The 16,932-nt window shown below is 42.6% G+C and overlaps 5 protein-coding genes across 11 annotated transcripts; 4 read left to right on the top strand and 1 right to left on the bottom strand.

Annotated features, from left to right (window-relative positions):
- The first annotated feature begins 226 nt into the window (after window positions 1-226).
- LOC117138021 lies at window positions 227-881 on the top strand. Its single transcript, XM_033299828.1, has one exon. The coding sequence runs from the start codon at window positions 267-269 to the stop codon at window positions 723-725; it is 459 nt and encodes a 152-aa protein (XP_033155719.1). The 5' UTR covers window positions 227-266; the 3' UTR covers window positions 726-881.
- A 2,465-nt stretch (window positions 882-3,346) lies between these two features.
- On the top strand, window positions 3,347-6,404 carry LOC117137348 (larval cuticle protein LCP-30). Of its 4 annotated transcripts, none has more exons than XM_033298744.1 (7): window positions 3,347-3,491; window positions 3,779-3,914; window positions 4,297-4,323; window positions 4,648-4,798; window positions 4,865-4,880; window positions 5,268-5,431; window positions 5,587-6,404. In XM_033298744.1, exons 1-7 carry the CDS (start codon window positions 3,453-3,455, stop codon window positions 6,026-6,028), a joined length of 975 nt encoding a protein of 324 aa, XP_033154635.1. In that variant the 5' UTR covers window positions 3,347-3,452; the 3' UTR covers window positions 6,029-6,404. The 4 variants fall into 4 exon arrangements, with proteins under 4 accessions (XP_033154635.1, XP_033154637.1, XP_033154636.1 ...); XM_033298746.1 differs by having other exon boundaries at window positions 3,779-3,824; XM_033298745.1 differs by lacking the exon at window positions 4,297-4,323.
- Window positions 6,405-7,188: 784 nt separating this feature from the next.
- LOC117138210 (cuticle protein AM1239) lies at window positions 7,189-7,811 on the bottom strand. Its single transcript, XM_033300145.1, has 3 exons — window positions 7,797-7,811; window positions 7,321-7,735; window positions 7,189-7,259 (listed from the first exon to the last, which is right to left on the bottom strand). Exons 1-3 carry the CDS (start codon window positions 7,809-7,811, stop codon window positions 7,189-7,191), a joined length of 501 nt encoding a protein of 166 aa, XP_033156036.1.
- Window positions 7,812-9,875: 2,064 nt separating this feature from the next.
- LOC117137486 (odorant receptor 49a) lies at window positions 9,876-11,229 on the top strand. Its single transcript, XM_033298965.1, has 4 exons — window positions 9,876-10,651; window positions 10,709-10,910; window positions 10,963-11,118; window positions 11,173-11,229. The coding sequence occupies exons 1-4, from the start codon at window positions 9,876-9,878 to the stop codon at window positions 11,227-11,229; spliced, it is 1,191 nt and encodes a 396-aa protein (XP_033154856.1).
- Window positions 11,230-11,346: 117 nt separating this feature from the next.
- Window positions 11,347-15,519, top strand: LOC117137981. 4 transcript variants are annotated; one of them, XM_033299756.1, is made up of 3 exons: window positions 11,347-11,955; window positions 12,006-12,365; window positions 12,419-15,519. In XM_033299756.1, the coding sequence occupies exons 1-3, from the start codon at window positions 11,475-11,477 to the stop codon at window positions 15,490-15,492; spliced, it is 3,915 nt and encodes a 1,304-aa protein (XP_033155647.1). In that variant the 5' UTR covers window positions 11,347-11,474; the 3' UTR covers window positions 15,493-15,519. The 4 variants fall into 4 exon arrangements, with proteins under 4 accessions (XP_033155647.1, XP_033155650.1, XP_033155648.1 ...); XM_033299759.1 differs by having other exon boundaries at window positions 12,006-12,360; window positions 12,419-12,507; XM_033299757.1 differs by having other exon boundaries at window positions 11,875-11,955; window positions 12,011-12,365.
- Window positions 15,520-16,932: the final 1,413 nt, after the last annotated feature.

Consider the following 16,932-nt stretch of genomic DNA (forward strand, 5'->3'; position numbering starts at 1 on the left):
TTGCGTCAGTGACCGCACGGCGAGCAAAGCATGCTTTACTAGCATAATGATCTAATTCACAGCACTGCGAGAAAACGCCCTCCAAAAGCCAGAGGCTACATGGCCGTTTGAGATAAACTCGCATTTCGCTGGCATATCAGCTGGGTCTTGGTGCAGTTGTGTATTCCCCAGCTTAATCACTGAAACTCGAACATACGAAAAACTCTTCACATTAATCGCAGTCCTCCAACTTCGTTAGCTGGCTGGGTAGTGTGCGTCCGGAGATCATGGGCAGCGGATCTGAGCTCCCACTGCGGATCTGCATGGTCTGGCTGGTCGCGGGACTGGCGACTGCGGAGGCACTCCGGTGCTACGAGTGTGCCGATCAGGAGACGTCGTGCGGCTCTGCTGATAATTCGCCGGGAAGAGTGCGAGAATGCCCGAACTCAACCATGTGCTCGACCACCATGCTGACCACAATGGTGAATGGAAATGAGTGGATCAGGGTGAGGCGAGGCTGTGCCACGCAGGTGGATTTATACTTTGACTATATTGGGAAGCATTGGAAGGGGAAGTATCGATTGATGGACTTACCGGAGGGCTGCAAGAAGGAGAATGGAATGATGTACTGCAACTGTCGCGGAGAACTGTGCAATACAGGAAGTCATACGTCAGCAAATTTCCGGTTGCCGTTCGTGCTGATCTTATTGGCCCTGGGCTGCGGCAAAATCCTTCTTCCCGTCTAGTCGGCGACACTTTTTGGGGTGTGTTCTACCAGTTACCGGAACTATGGAACTCTCTAAGGCCACAAATATAGTTTTAAGCAGATTAATGATTTATGTGCGACAGTTTTCAAAGGTGAAACCTTGTCAATAAAGTCACTGATACCAAATAAACCCAAACAAACTCGTTCTGACATTGGATATGGATCGTAAATACCTGACAGATTTACATCTGACCGATCCGATCCGATCCGATCGGATGGGATATTGCATGGAATGTGACGCATCGAAGAAAGTGTGACATTTGGCAAGTTTGGGGCTTGGGACTCAAGGTCAATGCCAAACATACTATATATATTCCGAGCGGGGCTAATAAAATAACACCAGCAGCACTCCTGCGGCGTGAAGATGTGACATCTGATGCGAATAGCATGCAAATCAAGTGCCAAGCGTTCGAGCATCACAAATCGAACTTGTAATTGATTAAAAAGTCATTTTATTTAAATACTTATTAAGTATTTGTGACTTTAATCAATGCCCCCATATAGATATCGCCAAAAGGCCAGAAATCGAAACGCCTCCGAACATATAACAATAACAGCACGCGCCGTGATTCACACAACGATCTGCTCGGCTGACAGTGATCAGTGATCACCGCCCTGCCGATCTGCACTGGATCCCGTCTTGGGTCTCCGCATCTGGGTTCAGCGTACGACCTTTGGAGTGCGCTGACTGTGACGCATTATCGATACTTGTGCTCGGCGGTCGGTACTCGGTACTCGGTATCCAGCATCCGATGCCCGGTGTCCGGTGCTTCGATACTCGGCGGTCACAAGACGCGGCGTTTTAATCACAGTTTATGTGGATGGCTATTATTAATCGTCATATGGCCAGCACTGTGCACTGGCAATCATTCTCCATTACGCCATACACTGAAAACAATCGAGCTTGTCTTGTACTTAAATATGACAGTACACGCATTAGAGGTATAGACCATATAGGCTACTTTACTGATAGATGTAAATCATTCCAATGGAAGGAAACCTCTGCATTCACTTTTTAAATATTTTAAAACTTGGATGGGCCCCTTCACACTTCTGGCTGCTAGTTAGCAACCATAATCTCGCATCTCGACAGCATCTAAAGACGCTTAACTGTTAAGGACACATTCCGAGCCGATCCCCAAGCTGTCACTGTCAGCGGCGCGGTGTCAACGTTTGCTACAAACAATTAAATTCGTTTTTGTCAACATTTCTCTTGTGCCGGTTCCATCCGATTCCGGTTATACATATGCTGCGAGCCCCGAAACCCAGCCCCAGACCGAAAGCCCATCCTCATCCGCATCTCCATCCGATCTCCATGCGATCTTCAGCTTCAGTTCCGATATTAATGCATTTCGCAGTGCGAGTGGCGTGCGCATTGTCTGAATTGTTTCTTATTTTATTTATATTGTTTGCACAGTTTTGCTGTATTTCCGCTGGTGCGTAATTTATGATTTCATTACGGCACTTTTATGGCGCTTCCGAGTGCCTCCAGGTAGTTGGGTATCCGAGTCTGCGATGCCAGCGATGCGATGTTGTCATCGGTTGCCACGACTAGTCAACTTCGGACTCCAGCTGCGAAGTTAACTGACGTCGTTCAGGGATGGCTGGTGTTAAATATATTGACTTATTTTGAATATCGCTTCCTTGCAATGAAACTCTCTGTCAAGAAACTCTGAAGATCGGAAAGATTTAGTATACGACCAGTTGGCTCTAGGAATTTAATCGCTTTTTTTTTAAGCCTTACTTGTAAGCATGGTTTTAATTATGAAAAGATATAATTAAATTAGCTCTCAGGTTTTCATAGTACTGGTAGAAATGAGTAAAGATTTTCAGCTTCATAGAAATTTATATTTTATCCATGGGTTCATTATTAAGCTAAGCTTTTCGTTTTGATATGCGTTTAAAAAGTATTTCAACTTTGTAAGTTTTGATAATTTTTTTTGGTTTTTCCTTTATGCTATTTAAAGTTCTTCCCACGTCGATGACACAGAAAAACAGAACGCGAAATTATGTTACCAATATGGTGTTTATTGTTTTAATCGCGGTGACGTCCGTTTTGACCTGAACTCAACCTTCGATTATCATCGAAATAAAATTGCTTCCAAAATAATTCGCTCTTATTGTTCAGACGAAATTCAATGACAATTCTGAAAAACATGGGAATTTCTTATTCACAACTAGAGTAAATAACTCTGATGATGAGTCAGTTAAAGCCGCATATCCTGCGCTCTTAAAAGAACAATATTGGGCGATGAACTCGATTAAGCGACATTTGTGCAATAATACAAATCGCTTGATTGGTAATAAATGAAATTACGTTTACTTGTGACATTGATACGCCATAAAGATGATGCCCCGGAGAGCGATTGAACTGGAAGCGGCGAGAGAAGCTAACAAAAGGTGGAACCAGAAGAATTCGGCTCATCTTCTGTCTAAAAATCCAAAGGGAGCAGCTCGGGGCACAAGTCTTCAAGAAATGTAGCTGATGAACCGAAGTGAACCGACGAATCTCCGCTCAGAGAATTTTAGGCGCGACGATGCGTTGAGAGCAGCGCTGCGACTGCGAACCTGGCACATTTCTATATAAATCCGGTGTACTGGAAGGGAAACCAAACATTCCTGTTGCAATCGCCTTTCGAGCAGGATTACCATCTCAGTTATCTCAACGAAAAAGGATACTTTCCCCCGAAGGATACTCAAAGCCAACATGTTCACCAAGTCAATGCTGAGCTTCTCCCTGGTCGTGGTGAGTAGCGCAAAAGGATATGGGTCCTGATTAGTGACGAAGTGCAGTGTCCGCCAAGTGTTACTCACGTGCCTAAGGAAAAGTATATAAAATTGTTGTTTACCAGCAAGTTTTAGCACAATTAATTAGCTGCTGCACCTTGTGTGTAGCCTTGAATCTTTACTGCCATCCGCAGTACTGTTTGAGTACATTCAACCGAGAGTGCGGCGGTGGGCGCCACTTCCTGTCACATTTAACGGCATTATGCAAATCGGTTTATTGAACGACATACTCCTCATCCCCCGCAGGCCCTCTTCGTTGTCTGCCACGCTAGTCCCGTTCCGGATAATAATGGCAAGTATACGGTTCCACAGCAATCCTCTAGCGATGGCAAGTATCGCCCCAGCGACGATGGGAAGTACCATGGGAATTCGCAGAACGAAGGTATTTTCGTGAGACAAGCAAATATCAAATATCGTGCCTACTGCCACGCCCAATGACTGCATGCCGCTGCCAACGCCCACTAACCCCCAGCAAATGTGAATCGATTGTGAAGCGAAGCCCAAATACTAACATACATACTATACACCACCATATGTATATCTGTATACCCGACGACTTCGATAACACACACACTCACCTACACGAATAATCCACTGACTCTCGAATAAGTTCAAGCTCAAGGCTGACGTCTGAAATTAGCGATATTGTAAACAAAACTCAGATTATTCAGACCTTGGGCCAAGCTTCTAACACTAACCAAAGAACCGTTTTTACCTTAAGCACTCTGATATTAAACAATCACTTTCTTATACTCATACTCTAGGCCGGAGTGGTTCGCAAGAAAGTATAGGTAAATTATTGAAAAAAGGAGCAATCACACAAACCGAAATCATTTCACACAAAAAGCAGTCTCCAAAAAATGTTAAAATTGTTATTCAACTCGACTGTAGTTTAACGACTGTAGTTTAACTCCAAATTGCAACCAATTCAGAACCAGCTGCCTCTTTTGTACAAAAACCTAATGAGAAACTAATTAACTGTGTAAATATCTAAAGCTAGATATGAATAACTTGAATAGTTTCGAATTTTAATCGCAAGTCACTCACCCAAGCACCGAGAGAAACCGTAGATATATCAGCGAGACTAACTTCCGATTTTGTTTCTTTCCCAAAAGGTCGCTATCACCACATGCCGATTCCCTACAGACATGTGAGCGATCAGCGTGAGCTTGGAATCTACCATCACATTCCCTATCCCTATGACGGAGGCTATGGACCCTATGCTGGTTTGAATATTCCCTATGTCCATGACGACAGGCCTTACAAGTGAGTGACTCATCTGGTGTTGTTTGGAGCATTGTGTTTTATTTCATGTGCCTATGTCCATTTCAGCCACGACCTGTACACAGTAAGTAACGCCGAGTTTAACGTACCAGAAATCCCCTTGGAGTACGGCTTCCCCGATCATGAACCCCATCACCAACCGAGCACACAGTACTAAGAACCCACCAGTATCCCCCGAATTCCAACATCCGGCCAACACAGCGAAATCTACCCCCAAAAACCAATCCCGAACCCCCTGCTTTCATAACCAATCCAAGCAAAAATGCGAATGTTTTTCGGCTCCGCAACAAAATCCACCATTCCGCGCTACATGACACCCCACATTCGGTATCCCGCATGACCCCCAAAAATATCCTTTGCCACCAAACACCATGCCACACACTCGCATGCACACACGCCCGATCAAAAACAGCCAAGCCAATGATCACTCCACCCACAACACCACTCGCAGAGCACGACCACCAAGAAACCAACCACGACCACCAAAAGGACGACGACCTCGACCACCACGACCACCACAACGCCACGCAATATTCTGTTCAACTACGATGACGAGGGTCGCCACAAGATCCTGCACAAGGAAGAGGTCCGCAAGCAGGACAAATACGATCACTCGTAAGTTTCTGTTCGATCCTTATAATTCTCAAGTCTTTATTTCGGCAAACCCAATTCAAAATAAAGAGCGGCTCATTTCCGTTTCCTTGATATTATTTTATACGTTTTTGTGGGTTCAAACCTTTTAATCAATTTTAATTTATTTTATCCAACAGTTACCTGACTGAGAATGGAATCTATGGCGAGGAGCAGGCCAAGCTTCACCACACGGGAGGCACCCATGCCAAGGGATTCTATGAGTACACCGGTGACGATGGCAAGCTTTATCGCGTAAACTATGCCTCCAACGATGGTGGCTTCATGCCCCAGGGAGACCACATTCACCCGATCCCCGATGCCATTGTCCGTGCCCTAAAGTACGTGGAGGAGCAGCACAAGATCAACGGTGGGGCTCAGTTCGACCATCGCGGCTTCCGCATCAATCACATGACCAAGGACCTTAAGGCGCAGATGAAGACGATCCACCAGGAGGGCATACCCATGGAGCTGACCGAGCAGATCCACATGCTGGAGCACGAGATAGAGCTAGCCGAGGAGGAAGAGCGCGAGGAGCAGGCCGAATTGGAGCGTCTCCGCCAGGCGGCCAAGTCCCACTAAGTGTCGAATCTGAGCTACCCTCATTCACAGCCATATGTTCCCGCTACCCAAGCCCCCAGAAACAGTCCTAGTCCATCCAAAAACCCCAAGTCCAACACCCAACTCCATTCCCCATGCATTTGCCGAGTGATCAACGGGCAAACCCTATAACAAGCCATCGCAATACCGAAAAAATCCACAAAAAAAGCAAAAGGAAGGTGAAGATGTCAGCATATCGAGTGGCAACCGGAGAATATTCGCACATAAGTCCGATCCCATGTTATTTCGTATTTATTTATCTGTCGAACTGTCGAATTTGACGATGTTGCTATGCATAAGATAATTAATTTGTTATTATCGTATATCGAAATAAAACCTACTAAATATTTGTTATAAATTACCAAGAATTTTAAGCTCAGGAATTCGAAGACCACCAAAGGCCCTTGAGTTGAACGGCATTTTTCGTTTCAAAGGCCAAAACGCAGTTGATAATGAAAGTGTCTGACATTTTGGCAAATATATACACATATTGAACATTTTCAATACACAATATACGGGCGGCGTTTAAAAATTAATGGGTTTCTTGAACCCGCTAAGGCGAGAAAAAAAAACAAGTCTTAATCTAAGCACTTGTTGTCGGTAGGCGCAGACTACATTTTGAATTTTGGTACAAATATACATATAAACACATTTCCGATAAGCAGGAATTGACCCAATTTCTAGAATATGATTTAAAGTCTGACCTTGTGCTGGCTAGCTAAAGTACAGTAATGATTATAATTATATGATACTACTCATTTGATTTCACTTGCTAAGTGCCAAATTCTTGTCAAAGAAATATATTGTATTTAAAATTATTTTGCCTGAAATAAAACTAGTAATTACCCATTAGTTGAATAATAGTTTTAAAATATTCTATTTTCTATTTTAGATGGAATTCTTTTCGTAGCACACTTTTACGCTGGGGTTTATAAAAAGAGCTTTAGCTAAAGTTAGCTAAAGTTAATGAACATTAATCTGTACAAAAAGAGAACAGAAAACGCAATAGTCGACTTTCTCGACTATCAGATACCAACTACTCAACTCAATTTTAATATTTGTAGTATTTAAATATTTAATTTAAGAAGGCGGAACGACACACTATTTTCACTCAACTAGTTAGGAATAGTTTGAACTCAAATTTAGTGTTTGGTATAGACCACATTGGCTGGGGCTGGCTGACTGGCATAAAAAGCGGAGTTCACGCCATCATCTATAAGAAATTTTTCATAAATCGGAGCTATTATAAATGTATATGGAGTATGGATACTTACAGGTGATCACGGGACGGAAGCCATTGGCATCAGCCAGATACTTGACTCCCACACGCAGACCCTCGGGTGTGATGAACGAATAGGCACCCTCCACTTGCTCCTCCTGCTGCTGGTTGCCAATGTTCACTGGCACTCCCCGCTCCTCGCCATGGATGCCGTTCTCCGTTTCATAGTTGTAGGAATAGGAACCCGCTCCGTAGTTCGCATCATTGTTTTGTTCCACAATCCTAGCCTGGGCAGCAGCGATGTAGGGATTGTACTTCTTGTAGAAGCCATCGTAGAAACGGCGAAGATTGTAGAGATCGCGGTTCCTGTAGTAGAGATCCCTGTAGTAGGGATTGCGCAGATAGGGATTGTACTGGGGCTGTCCCTCACAGGCGATGGCAGCCAGGGTGAGCACAAAAAGGCAGGAGAACTGAAAGCACTCGCAAAATGAGATCACATCACTTGCTGGATATATCACTAAATGGTTTTACCAGCTTCAAAGACATTTCGATTTTGGCAACTTTCAACGATGATATGTCCGACAGAACTGTAACAGCTTCCGCGGCATTCGGATCATTTTATAACCAACTTTTAATCGCAATCAGACCATTTTGCATAAGCATCAAATTTCAGTCCATAAAATTCATTGTATTCGGCCAAAAAGGCTTTCGGGCCAGGGAGCTTGACAGTTTCCGTTTAGAATTTAGATTGGATTTTATTATAATGCGCGTATCTTTTGATTGTATAATTAAAACAAAGATACAACGATATAGGCGAGTGTAGCGACTATTAGATATCCGTTAATGAGTTCGTGAAGAGCTAGATAGATTAATATAGACAGATTGGTAAAGCGAGTGCTTTAGCATTCCAATGAACTTAGTATTTATAGTGAAATTTTATAAGGCAGATCCCAGCATCTAAAAGGACAGACAGACGGACATGGACAGAATGACTGGGCTAGTGGGTCAGAAACACTTCCTTTTACCTGTTACATACTTTTCAATGAATCTAGTATACCCTTTTACTCTACGATTAAACGGTATAATTAAGAGCAACTTTGCTATGGCCTGAAAGTAGCCAACAAACTGGCAAAAGGCACAGTTGGGGGCGCTAAGTGTTTATTCGTGTTCAACCATATGAAGATATAAATGCTAATATCGCTTATAGACATATTTTGCATTATAAGTAGTGAAATTCGAGTAGTCAGTGAGTTAATTAACTGAAACCATCCTTTATTTTCCGATCACTTTGTCTTACGTGATTGTAAAATGACGGATTAGTTAACTTTCGCAACACGCAAATCGTTTCTAACAAAACTATGTAATTACAATTTAAAAATTTACTCATTTGGATAATCGCTTGTATGCTTACCAATTCTGAAACTACATTTGTATTAATATTTGTGTTTGCCTCAACTTAATTGTGTCGAATATAATTTATTGTTTCCATCAGAGATTGAGGCGAATAAAGCATGAATGAGCAACGGAGGAGACCCGGGCACATGAATGAATATGAATGAAGTTGGAAATAAGTTGGCTGCGGAGAAGATATGAATATTGGAGTGGAGGGAAGTAGCCGGAGGATCGGGGGAAGCCATCTCGATTGCAACGCCGGCCTTCACATTTCGCGTGCGATTTGACAGCAGTCAACGAGTGCAACAATAGCAACGTAATTGTGTCTACACTAGTCAGCAAAAGTCACGTGCCAATCGGGTCGGGTTTTCGTTTTATTAATTGGTGCCTTTTATGTGCCCCCTTAAAACGAGAATGGTATTTATTTAACCGCCGAAATTAGCATTTTTATGGCTAAGCTAGCTGAGACAAAACAAATTGAGATCAATGGGCAAACCGAGTGTGCCACAAACAAATGTGATATCTATTCAAAACAAAACCCGCCCTCGGTCACATCTGGATATATAAATGTCCAAATACTGGCCATTCGTATATTTTATGGTTCCGATTCTCAAGTCGCAGCTCTGCGGAATGCGTTAAATAAGATCTGCCTATGGATCGGACAAAAGATCTTTATTGGGTCATTTGCATAAACGAGCCGTTGAAAATTTGTCATCTAATTAATTGGCTCGAATTTATTTAACATTTGTATTTAAATATTCATTGGGGACTTTAGTTTGCACCGTTCTAAAGTATACAAACTTTTCACTGTGGCTTGTGGTTTGATAAATTATCAAACAGCAGACTTCTCTTGTAAGCAAGACCATTCAAGGGGTTCCATTTGAATCGGTCTGCTGTAATTTAAATATCATATTATACCGGCTGTAGGCCATATTAATTCGGTTGAGGAGGCAATCGTTGACAAGTGGTAGGATAAATGCAACCGCACCTTAAATTATTAATCAACTTCTCACCCTGGAAATGCCAGAAGGCATGTAGAGTTGGTAAAGAGAACAAATAGCTTGGCACCTAAGTGACAAAACAATTACAACATTAATTATTAACTAGACACTTTATAAAAAATGGACCGAGAAAGGCCCTATAAATGTATTACTTCCCGATTGCTTAAGCCCAGTTAATGTTAAGAGCCGAAGTGTAAGCACAAACAAGAAGCTGAAAATGGAAAAGCCACGTTCCTATGAGGACTTCATCTTCATGGCCAACCTGATGTTCAAGACCCTGGGATACGATCTATTCCATACACCCAGATCCAGGTGGCGCTATCTGCTTGTGCGCGGATATTTTGTTTTGTGCACGATCAGCAACTTTTACGAGGCTTCCCTGGTGACGACAAGGATCATTGAGTGGGAATCCTTGACCGGAAGTCCCTCCAAAATTATGCGACAGGGTCTGCACTTTTTTTACATGTTGAGTGCCCAATTGAAATTTGTCGCATTTATGATAAATCGCAAACGCCTACTGCAGCTGAGCAATCATTTGAAAGAGTTGTATCCTCATAAAGAGCAAAATCAAAGGAAGTACGAAGTGAATAGATACTACCTATCCCGTTCCACGCGATATGTTTTGTACGTGTACTACATTGTAATGGTCGTCATGGCACTGGGACCCCTTGTTCAGTCGTGCATTATGTACCTGATAGGCTTTGGAAAAGCTGAGTTCACCTATAAACGCATTTTTCCCACGCGCCTCACTTTCGACTCCAGAAAACCTTTGGGCTATGTGCTGGCCTACGTGATAGACTTCACCTATAGCCAGTTCATAGTGAATGTAACCCTGGGCACGGATCTGTGGATGATGTGCGTCTCAAGCCAAATATCGATGCACTTGGGCTATCTGGCCAATATGTTAACCTCGTTCCGACCAAATCCAGAAACGGAACAACAAGATTGCTACTTCTTGGCCAGTATCGTGAAGAGACATCAACTACTGATCAGGTAACTTTATCTAATTGGATTATATTGTTTCATAATAGAATTAGCAACATATTACAGGCTTCAAAAGGACGTGAACTATGTTTTTGGACTTTTATTGGCCTGTAATCTGTTCACCACATCCTGTTTACTTTGCTGCATGGCGTACTATGGCGTCGTCGAGGGTTTCAATTGGGAGGGCATTTCCTATATGATGCTCTTTGTTAGCGTAGCTGCCCAGTTTTACGTGGTCAGCTCACACGGACAAATGTTAATAGATTGGGTGGGTATAATGTGATGGGTCATAGGATCCTTACCTTAAGACTACTTTTCAGAGTACCAATTTAGCCAACGCTGCCTATGAAAGCAAATGGTATGAAGGATCTTTGAGATACAAAAAGGATATACTCATTTTAATGGCACAGGCTCAACGGCCTTTGGAGATTTCAGCCAGGGGAATAATTATCATATCCCTCGACACCTTCAAAATAGTGAGTATGACATCGTAGAAGTGATTTATTTACAAACTGATTATTCTTTCGTAGTTGATGACCATCACATACCGATTCTTTGCGGTTATACGACAAACTGTAGAAAAGTAAAAAATCTTTTAGGTATATAAGTAGTTTTCCCCATATGAAATTCATGGAATTGCCTATGTATCGTTGACTTTTCTATCAATTTTGTTAAAAATGACTTTATGTCTAAAATTAAAAAAATACATGTGCTTCTATTACTATATCTGACGGTGCAGATTGCGAAAGCGAATGAACTTAAGGAAGCGAATATTAAAGTGTATTGCAGTGAATATGTGCCCTACGGAATTCGTACTAATATCGTCATAGCCATGGAAAGTATACCTGTTAAGTACAAAGTAACTATCTTGCTTAGTACTCCCAGCTACCTATTGGCCCTTTTTGAGTTGGGAGACGTTGCTAAAGAAATGGGTCCCAGCTTCAGAAGCACCTCTTCAATCAGTGAGGAGCTTTCAATTTATGGAATCAGGACGAAAACGAAACCCGAGTATGAACAGGGATACTTTGCCAATTTAAGCGCTACTTTTTGGTCGGTCAGTGATAAGGTTCTTACGCTTCTGGGCCGAATAAAATTAAAGAGGATCTATGAGATTAAAGTATCCATTCCCATTGAAGTAAGTCTGCCACCGCGTTGTTCTCCGCAATTGACAGTGCTAAAGTGTTCAGATCCCCTATCGCCGCGAAAAGTTCTGATCACTCGTGGCATTTTGATCAATGCCCTATTTCTGGAATCCTGTAACCTGCCAGTGAGGGCTACATATCACTGGAGTCTAAGAGATTTTGTTGGCTTAAGTGAGTAGTTCAGTGTACCAAATCATCTTCTCTATCCATCCTTTCCACAGCACAGTTTGCATCATATACCACGGATGGTCCTTTCATTAATATTCCGGCATTTACAATGAGGTTTCCCACTTCCTATGAACCCTGGCGGGATTTATATCTTCTACAAGTCGAAGGAAGTGTTAATGGTTTGCAATTCGCAGCTCGATGTTACCTAAAATCGATTATGGGTAATGTGGAGGCCATCATTTTTGGTGGTCAAAATAGACTGGCCCGACAAAGTGAAATGATTTGGATGAACGGCTCCCTGAGCTACGACTTCTCTAAGAGAAGAGGGGATATCCAGTTTTCTACTTACAATTGGAATTGTTATTCTGTTGATGACTTAGACAACCCATTTTGCCATCGGAACATATCGTCGGGTGAGATGCTTAATCAAACGATAAATATGTGCATTATAATATTTTTTCAATAGTTGCGGTGTTTTCTATTCCTGCCAAATCCTTTAAAAGTGGCTGCACATATACCTTTCGTTTGCAAGTTTTCCGAGATGGCAATCCCAATGTTTCATCCCAAAAAATGCAAGCAATCACTGTGATAGAACATAAAATACTAGAAGTAACGATAGAATGTGTAAGGAATTGCAGGAACGATTTCTTTACTCCTAGCTCAAAGATTCATCTAAGATCTAAGTGCGCCAATTGCGGAGGTCAACTTGTCAGATACAAGTGGTTTGTTGATGGTCAGCTGCTGGTCACCAGTCGAGATTTAGCATTGTACATACGCTCTGCACCAAAAGAAATCCGGATTAAGCTCATTGTTTATTCAAAGTATGGGATCTATGGCCGAAAGGTCAAAACCCTGTTTAAAAATACGGGTCCCAGAGGCGGGGTATGTTCGGTTTATCCAAACCAAGGTTACGAGGCAATCACGCCGTTCTATCCATGCTGCCAAAACTTCGTGTCCTTGATTGGTCCCAAGGAATATTGGTATTATGCCGGCTCAGTTCTGGTCGGTAGTTGTGTGGACTGCAACTGCGAGATTTATTTGCCTGTTACCAGTTCCATAAAGGTGCTCATATGTGATGTAGCATGGGCATGCCGCACCACTTATATGGAGGTTAAGATCATTCCCCTGAGACGTATTCCCCACAATATCCATGGCCTGATGGAGAAAGGACTTATGCATCGGTACTTGCAAACCATTCAATCTGCAGCATCCCACTTAACTAAAGCGGAATCTGGATTAAATCTGACCAGAAATCTTACTACCATTGTTTTCCAGTCGCGCAGTTCGCTCGCAAGATTGGCTAACCTTACCTTAACTCTGGCACATCGCTTGTATTTCGTCGATCAGCAAAAGGAATCTCTACTCACGAGAATGGTCAAGATAATGAATAACAACTTTGAGCAAATAAATAAGAAAGAGGGAGAAACGTTTCTTGTGGAAAAGCCATTTGATAACTTAAGACTAGCTTGCAGAGAGTTATACGAAATAATCAAGAGGCTGTGCAAGAAGACTCCTCGTCCCCCAATGTCAGTTTACGATCAATACTATCGGGCATTTTCAACTGGAAAATTGGATCAGTCCCTTGTCGAAAAATTAGTGGATAAGACCCAAAAGCTCGCAAAAGATAAATCAAATACTCCGTGGGTTATGTGGCTGAACTCTACGTGGGAAATGGAGCGCTTGTATCGTCATTTAAACTATCATCGCGGTATTTATCGATCCGATATCATTGACCCAAGAAAGGAAATGTCCAAAGGAGTAGCACTGGAAGTTCAATGTTTCGACACTTTTCCCAAGAAAATCGTTCGAGTACTTTCAAGTGATAAGATTCATATGGTTCTCTTCTCCCGAGCAGTTTTGAAGGAAGTTCTTAAGACGGACGAGGGTAGAGTATGTCTCAAGTTGGTTTCCATGAAACTGAAACTGAACTGGTGGTATCCCATTAACAAGAAGCCCAGTACTCTTGTGCTATCTGTGCGCATTTATCAAAGGGAAGATAATTTCACGGTGCAGATACCACTGAATCGGAGTCAAATTCACATGAAGACTTTCATAACCTATGACCCCGAATTTGATAGCGATGTCAGGAATAGTTTAACCAGCAGCAGGAGATCCCCAAGAGCAATCCGCTTTTCCTCAACTGAGATTAAAAACTGCCTTAGAGAAGGCACTCTTCAAACGCGTCAGGAGGTCCGGATGTACCGTATGGTACTAATGGAGCACACACTGCTGGCTGTGCACTTCATCACATCCACTCACAAACTTCAGGTGGTCCTGAGGACGAAGCATAAGCCATCCGTAAGAGAAATCTCCAACTCCAAGTGCACAATACCTGCATTAACGACAAATGCCACCCTTCTTCTGCGAAATAACTGCCACAAAGCTGATCGAGCATATATTGCACTGAGACTCTACAGTGATACCTCGATGGGAAAGGCCGATAATAGTCCAATTCCTAACGGACCGGCGAGATTTGCGTTTGTTTTTCAGATTCGCAGCTGTGACACGTGGCAGTATTCCGCAAATTTGGACAATCAGAAGTGGCTTCATTATGGTTGCTATCCCACAATGGATCTCAGTGTGGAGAAGGGTATTCGTTGCACCTGTACTGTCCTGGGAACTTACACCGATTATTTGTACTACATACCTGGCGTGGAGGTTCCAATTGGTGTTTTCCAAGCAGCAACGCTTAGTATTTTAATTATACTTCTCTATTTGGCTGTACTTTTAATTATACTGCTGTGGATACTATGGTTATATAAATACCGAAATAAGCTTCCCAGTAAGACTATTCTATTTCCGAAGTTCGAACTGGAGGATGAATCAACGGGAGAGTTGCATGATGTGATGATATCCTTAAGGACCGGAGGTCGCATAAATGCGGGAACCACAGCTTCTGTCCACCTTTCTTTCCTCGGCCAATCACAGCCCGCTCGTCATATCGCAATCAAACAGGATCCAGAAAATATATTTCTAAAGCCCAATACCACGCTTTATATTTGGGTACGAACTCGTGATATCCGCATCCCAACCAAGGTTATGGTTTACCACAACAATGCCGGGCGATTTCCGAGGTGGTTCCTTCGCCGCATCGAGGTGACCGACATTCAGACAGGTCAAACGCAGGTGTTTCTAGCCCGGAAATGGTTGGAGAAGGGTTCACTGTTGATGTCCTCAACGCTGATCTATAGACAAGGTGATGTACGAATGTTCGACGTGTGGAAGAATCGATTTTTGATGAGCTTCGAGATGTACTGGATCAACTGGTCGCTGTGGCAACCTGTGACCGGCAGTTGGAGGGAGTCCGTCCATTATCCACGTATGTCCCGAGCCAAAAGATTTTGCGAGTTCATCTGCAAACTGTTGGTAAATTATACTATATGCGCTTCATTCTTTGGCGTTACAACGTCCGAAAATTTACATGTAATGCGATCTTTGTTTTTGAACTACAAGGATATAATAATCCTAACCATGATATGTTCTTTTGTAGATCTGATTTTGCAAACCATGTTTGATTTGGTTAACTATAAATTCGGTTAATATGGCTTCGTTAATAAAATCAGTAAAGTACATGATTTCTAACATGTAGTAATTTCTTGGCCATAATGGTAAAAATGGGTGTTTAGTTTAATGTCATAACATTGGCGTGACAAATTTAAATATGCTTAGGAAGGGGGGAGTTCCTAAAGACCCACTCCCGCATATTAAATGTCTTGGCCGCGATTTGCATTAATTAGCCATGAGCCGCAAACGACGACGCCCACGTGCTGCAGATCGATCCCTCTGCCATTTGAGATGGCTGTCATCAATTTGCATAAAGCACATTAATGAACTGAGCCCAGCTAATCTCAAATGCCCAGACGGATTAGCTAGCTAAAGGCCATGTGATGACGCATTCATACCAACACCCAGTGTGCTCCAGTTCCTGACCACACGAACCAGTTAAGAGCACCGAAGCAGAGCAGAGCAGATATGTTGGCCATCCTTGACCATGAATGGGCTAATAAAATCAATTCCCCCTCCCGGACTTTGTTACCACCAAAGTGCAGTAGCTGGGATCGCGACATGACCAGAACCACTGACATTTAACCGCAGCAACTGGTTGTGCACCGCGTCCATTGGTGGCTTCTGCTGCGGTGGGCAATTATTTATTTATGCCTGCATTGACATTAGCATTAGCCAGTGCAAAGTATGCCAGGCTGGACCGTAGATGTGGCCAATAGTTGGCCAAAAGGCGGCTCTAGCTTCTTACGCAACAGCTAAATCAATGCGGACAACCGATTTACAGAGATGGCAGCCCAAAGATTCGGCTGGCGGGGAGATGCCTCTTGGTTATTAACATTTGATCTTGAGCCAAAAAGGATTTCGGACTTAAAAAGATTTTAAAAGCTTTAAGTCAGTCTTTGTGTCACGAAAGTATCTTGAACTTTGGCTAGAGATTATAAGCCAAACTACAAATTTTGAGGTCAAAAAACAGGTAAAGGGGATTTAAAACGATATTAAAACATAGAAAATTATAAAAATGAACTATAACACATTTACTGAATTTACTTTACTTTAAAGATTTGCAACCTACAATTAAACTCAAGTAATATTTATTATAAATATAGCATTTCATAGGTAATATAAGAATGCAGCAGTGAAACTGTAGACAAAAGCTAGCACCTCGGCGCTACAGCGTGGCCATCATGCCCGACCCATTGCTGGGTATCAGATTGCAGACACTACTCAAAACGTCTTTAAAACAAATTACGCTGTGTGCTGTAAAGAACGCGCTGCGACCTTCAAAGTGGACAGCGGGCGAGAACAGGTTGGGCAACCAGAATATGACCATATAGCCATATATCCATATATCCATACAGCCAACTGACATTTTGTGGCATCGGGTTCTCCGATCGCAGAAGCCATGCGTAACAATTCAAGGTTCCGCCGCCTAATATTAAGCCAGATGGGAAATGCTCGGCTCGGCTGAGAACATAA

Source organism: Drosophila mauritiana, chromosome 2R (assembly GCF_004382145.1).
Source record: "Drosophila mauritiana strain mau12 chromosome 2R, ASM438214v1, whole genome shotgun sequence".
NCBI lineage: Eukaryota > Metazoa > Arthropoda > Insecta > Diptera > Drosophilidae > Drosophila > Drosophila mauritiana.